Source organism: Melanotaenia boesemani, chromosome 18, assembly GCF_017639745.1.
Source record: "Melanotaenia boesemani isolate fMelBoe1 chromosome 18, fMelBoe1.pri, whole genome shotgun sequence".
In the NCBI taxonomy this organism is placed as follows: Eukaryota; Metazoa; Chordata; class Actinopteri; order Atheriniformes; family Melanotaeniidae; genus Melanotaenia; species Melanotaenia boesemani.
In genome coordinates, this window is record NC_055699.1 from 3,241,249 (window position 1) to 3,246,816 (window position 5,568).

At 36.0% G+C, this 5,568-nt stretch overlaps 1 protein-coding gene across 1 annotated transcript; it reads right to left on the reverse strand.

Annotated features, from left to right (window-relative positions):
* On the reverse strand, positions 1–3,719 carry LOC121629111 (apolipoprotein D-like). The gene is made up of 5 exons (XM_041968655.1): positions 3,671–3,719; positions 3,218–3,333; positions 780–901; positions 505–590; positions 1–227 (listed from the first exon to the last, which is right to left on the reverse strand). The coding sequence occupies exons 2-5, from the start codon at positions 3,329–3,331 to the stop codon at positions 1–3; spliced, it is 549 nt and encodes a 182-aa protein (XP_041824589.1). The 5' UTR covers positions 3,332–3,333; positions 3,671–3,719.
* Between the last annotated feature and the right edge of the window lie 1,849 nt (positions 3,720–5,568).

Sequence of the window (5,568 nt, forward strand, 5' to 3'; positions counted from 1 at the left end):
TTAATTATTACAGCACTGATCTGTGGCGTTCAATCTGGAAATGTCAATTCCTTTACTCTGCAGCAGTTTTTTGGCATTATTTACTTTCACTGGAGGCAGGGTATGTGAGCGTCCAAGAATCCAGACATATTGGTAGTTGAACAGGTGGAGAATGTCTATACAGGAGTAAACGATGGCCACACTGGTGTAGTCAGTGCATAGAATCCAGTACGGGCTGTAGGGAGTAACTGGGAACAAAGATCATAAAGAAAAAAAATAAGATAACTTTTTCTGGAACTAGTGAAAATTAATTGAGGCAGAAATAATTTATTTAACCAAGATCTATGAAAAATCTGCCCCATGTCATACAAAATATTACTTTCCTGTACTTTTTTCCCATTCCTCTATGATTTAGTAACACAATAAATAGAATAATTAAACTTAATTATTTATGAGCATAAAAGATAAAAGATTAGAAATATAAGAGGACAACAGATACAAATGCTCCATATAACAAATACTCACAATTTGAGAAACTGACTCCGAGTTTGGCTGGCTCCGTTTTGTTCTGAACCACAGCTGTCCCTTCAACAGATCTCAATTTGTTTCGACTGAAACACAAAAAAAACTTCAATATGAATCACAGCTGGATGTTTTTGATACTTTAATATAAGCAAGACATGCCAAAGCTCCAGTTTAATCTCAATTTAAATTTGATGTAGTTTCCAATTATATAGAAGATTATTTGAAATGTAATAACAAATCAAATGAAGAAACAGTCACTGTGTCTCAGTACTCACAACATCTGAGAGTTCACCACCTTGATGGTACCATCTTTCCTCAGTGAATAGTCTACCTCATTACACTTTCCTTGAGCAAAGTAGGTAGGTATCTTCTCAATCTCATACCACTTTCCAAGGTACTGTTAACAGAAAGAAGTTATTACGTTGGTAGCTAGCAAGGTTATTATAGTTAAAGAATACAAACGAAAAAACTAAACTAGAATTACAAAAAAAACATTCTCTTTAACGGGAAGAAAAATAAAAATAAGTTTAAAAAAATCAATAACTAACTGAAACTGTATTGTGTGTTTACAAAGTAAACTAAAAGAAACTAAAATTATAGCAAAATGTCCTTCGTTTTAGTTTTTGTACATTTATTTCATACATAAGCCCTCGGGGTTGATATGAAATCTATTTACTACGCTCTGCTGGATTTACGCCAGGTGTCTGCATCGTACGGCACCTGAAGGTTCGTGACGTCACGTGTCAACAACGTGTCCGCCCGATCCGGCTAGCGTGATGCTACAGAGAAAATTGGAAGAAAGGAGCAGAGTCCTATTTGGAATTTCTTTCATTATGACCATGTCAAAGATAAAAGTGTCTTGTAGAAGAAGCAGGTGGTTCAATATGTGGAAGGAGACAAAACCAACTAATCTGAAAGTCCATTTGAGAAGCTGCACAAGAAGGCTGACCAGGGGTATCTGGACCAGATAGCCTCTCTGCCCCCCTCCCCAGAAAGAGAAGCTTCAGCCAGGCCGAGCGGCACGGGGAAGGAACGTGAGGTTATGTACGTTTAGCACAGAAAGGAAAAGCACATCAGCATCCAGCTGAGATATCTTAACCAGCTGCTGACTCTGTGCTCCTCCAGACACGTGCACTTTCAGTGTCTAAAATATTCACTGCTTTATCATGTCCAATAGAACATGTGAGGTACTGTAATGTTAATCAGCTGCAGTGCAATTCTGTATGTTGTTAATTATGAATTGTTTCATTTGAATGAATTCAGAATTAGAACAATTTATTATTCCTGGAGGAAATTATGTGCACACAGTCGCTCCATACCAAATAAAGAAATGAAAAGTTAAGATAGCAATCACAATAAGAAACAGGAAAAAGGCACAGATTAGTAACAATACTTATATAAACCGATACAGGATAAATCCTGCCAGTGAGTACTATCTACAGTATCATTAATATGATAAACAGTAAAATGTAAATGTAGTGCAAAGTGTAAATGTATAACAGTGGATGTTGTTGCTAAATGGAGGAGTTGTACAGTTTGATAACTGCAGGTAGGAATGATTTCCTGGGTGGTTCAGTGGAGCATTGAGGTGGTATTGTCTTTATTATGGACAACATTCTCCGACACCACAGTCAGAGAGTCCAGCTCCATCCCCACAACGTTTGTGGATCAGTTTGTTCAGTTTGTTTGTGTCTGCAACCCTCAGCCTGCTGCCCCAGCATGCAAGAGCTTAGAGGATAGCACTGACCACAACAGACTCATAAAACATCCTAAGCAGTGTTTGAAGTTGATAAACGACCTTAGCCGCCTCAAAAAATAGAGACACTCTGGCCCTTCTTGAAAAGTGTAGAAATGTTCTTAACCCAGTTCAGTTTATTGTCAATATGCACTCCAAGGTATTTGTAATCCTTCACCACTTCCACATTGACACCCTGTATTGAAACAGGTGTTGCTGGTGTTTTGGATCTCCTAAAATCCACAATCAATCCTTTAGTCTTTGTCACATTATGCTGCAGATGAGTCTGCTCACACCATGTGACAAAGAAGTTCACGGCAGCTTGATATTCCACCTCATCTCCTCCACTGATTCATCTAACCACAGCCGAGTCATCAGAAAAGTTCTAGACTTCTAGTCTAGAGTTTGTTGGATTTTTGAGGTTGTTCATGATTAGTTAGATTGAGATCCTTTAGACTCCTGGCTGCCAAGTACTGTGAATTGTCTTCTGAATGGATTCATGTAGTTATGTTGTTCTGTGTCTTTAGTATGTTGTTTATGTTGATTTTTAACAAGCACACTTTCTCAGAAGCAGCATGGCACACATTCTTTTACTTAAGGCTGCTATCTTATGGGTTGTTTTTGATTTGTCGATGGCTGTTCATGTTTCCTCCTGATAGTTTTTAAAAATTGTACCTTGTTGAGTTTTTATTATACAGTGCTTAATCTGATGATTTTGCATTTTACACCTGACAAATACCCCAATTGAGATTAAAAACTAACACTAAAATTAATTAAAACTAAACTAAAACTGAGCATTTTCAAAAAATTAAAACTAATAAAAACTAAAACATCTGCTCTAAAAACCAATTAAAACTAACAATCTGAAAACAAAGCAAAATTAAATAAAAACTAAACCTAATGAAAAACTTCAAAACTATTATAACCTTGGTAGCTAGCAGCATAAAATGTGACCATCCACTATTAAGCATTAGTTACCTTGTCAAGTTTGAAGTTGGGCTGTACACGTGGAGTGGGACAGGGACCCCATCGAGTGATCTGAGCAGAGATCAGAGGCAGCATCAGGAGGAGGAAGTAGACGGCAGAGTTCATGGCTTCAGGAGACAAGTGAAGGTTACACATGTTAGAAGAGAAATCCACCCGTTTACAGGTGTGTTTCTGTAGCTGCCAAAACGTGAAGGTAATGCAAAAGTTGTGACACAAAAACATGTTGCTGCTGGAAGCAGCATTTCCTCCAGTACAGCCACATCTCAGTACAAATATGTTGCATTGTGGGTAATACAGGCACAAAGTTTTAACAAAGAGGCAGGCAAACATGGGAAGGCTTTATTCTTAAATATTTAATCTTTACACTAAGAATGAAGCAATGGAATTTTTTTGTTTTCTTATTTCCTTCTAACTAAAATTAAGAATAAACCTTTTTTTTCCTACCTGAGTTGTGTGAAGATTTCAGGCCTGAGGTTGACTCAAAAATCCAGCAGCTCAGGCTCCGAAGACAGCACAGGCTCTTGTTCATGTTGCTGGCAGCACGGAGCGGCTTTTAAATTGTTTTCATGTGCACATCCCTGCATTTTGAGATTGATGACGTTGTGATAAGTGATAAACAGCATAACTCATTCATGTCCCACAGTCCTGATAGCTGGTTATTTAGACTACCTCTAAATAATTAGTGCTACCTCATCATTAGGTTCTGTTTTACTCCACTGTTCCATTTCAACTTCATGTACGTTTATCCTCACACTGGGAAAATCAGAAACGCAAATAATATTTGGCTCAAACATGACCCACATCTGCAGTTTTATTTGGCCCATGTTTGATCTTGAATTATTATCATTTGATAAAAGAGTGAATGTGACTCCATACTGTCATGATTCACGGTTTATGTTCCTTGGTTTACTGACTCCATAAAGTCTAAACGCAGGTACACATCCTTTAGATGTGGCCCTAATCTATATTTTCTTTGGGTCTTTAGGTTATGTTTAAGCTTCACAACACTTGTTATAACCCATGTTAAAGGGGGTTTGTTACATCTAGGATATTTGGTGTTTATGGACAATACAACATATGACATAATGTAGAGCTGCAGCTAATTTTAATGTATTTTCATTTTATTATTCTACCAATATTATAAAACAATATATAAGATAATACCTGGTATTTATATATCATAAATATAATATATAAATATATAATAAATAGTGTTTCACCCTAAGACAATCTACAGATGGAACAGTACAAGACTGCACGGGACAAAATGGAGCAAACAATAGAAATGATGCAGCATTTACTCAAAACTGGAAAAGTCAGAACTCTATCAGGAGATAAGATTGATGAGTATTATTAGTTACAGCTGTTAAAGTGTAAGAAAGAATTGTACTCTGTCAAACAGAACTGTACTAAAAGTACAAGACAACCTATGAATCCGTACGTAGAAACAGCTTATTCAGTAGAAGCTCTTAGAATTAGACAAATACAACCTCAGATAAACAATTACAAATTACACGGTGTCATTGTTTATTCAGCACAAGATCTTGCAAAAACAGCAACTTTTCAATGACTTGGACCTGTAGAAGCTCTTAGTATATATATATATATATACATAGATAGATAGATAGATAGATAGATATTAGTGTTGGGCAACGATTAAAATTTTTAATTGCGATTAATCGCATGACGTGCTGCGATTAATCGCGATTAATGTCTCTTTCCTTTCCTTTCCTTGGCTAAAATATTTTTTTAAATCTATCTTTCTTGTCATTAGGTTGGATACCCGGGCCTTTTTTTTTTCTTTTACATCATTTTCCACAAATATCTAAATCCCTTAGAAGAAAGTCTGTTTATCCTCTTTTTTATAAAGGTTTATGTTTTTCTTTATTTTAAAACCTAAAAATTGAAATAAAAATGTGGTTCTTCAAAAATAACAAATATCCTATGGTGACTCTTCATTAAAAATATATATTAATTTGCCTTTTTGAAAAGGTCTTGTAACATTTGCAGCTTTAAAGGAGTTTTTTTTAGCTGGCTGAGGGAAAAATGGCTCTTTGTATTGGAAAGGCTGCAGACCCCTGCACTAAACACATAACCTATAGACAACCTATGAATCCGTACGTAGAAATAACTTATTCAGCACAAGATCCTGCAAAATATGACGGGCCATTTGAGACATTGTTCAGAATTACCCTCTCACAGATACATACGAAATTTAAGTTATTCGTACATCATACTAAAACCTCTCGTATATCATACTGAAATTATTCACACATTATAGTAAAACCTCTCATACACAATACTGAAATTTCCTCTCATAATATACTGAAATGCTCTTATAC

Coding starts and splice junctions, on each gene's coding strand:
- LOC121629111 (XM_041968655.1), bottom strand. CDS start 3,331: ATGAACTCTGCCGTCTACTTCCTCCTCCTGATGCTGCCTCTGATCTCT. Junction 902..3,217: donor CCAACTTCAAACTTGACAAG/GTAACTAATGCT, acceptor TTCTGTTAACAG/TACCTTGGAAAGTGGTATGA. Junction 591..779: donor GTGGTGAACTCTCAGATGTT/GTGAGTACTGAG, acceptor TTTGTGTTTCAG/TCGAAACAAATTGAGATCTG.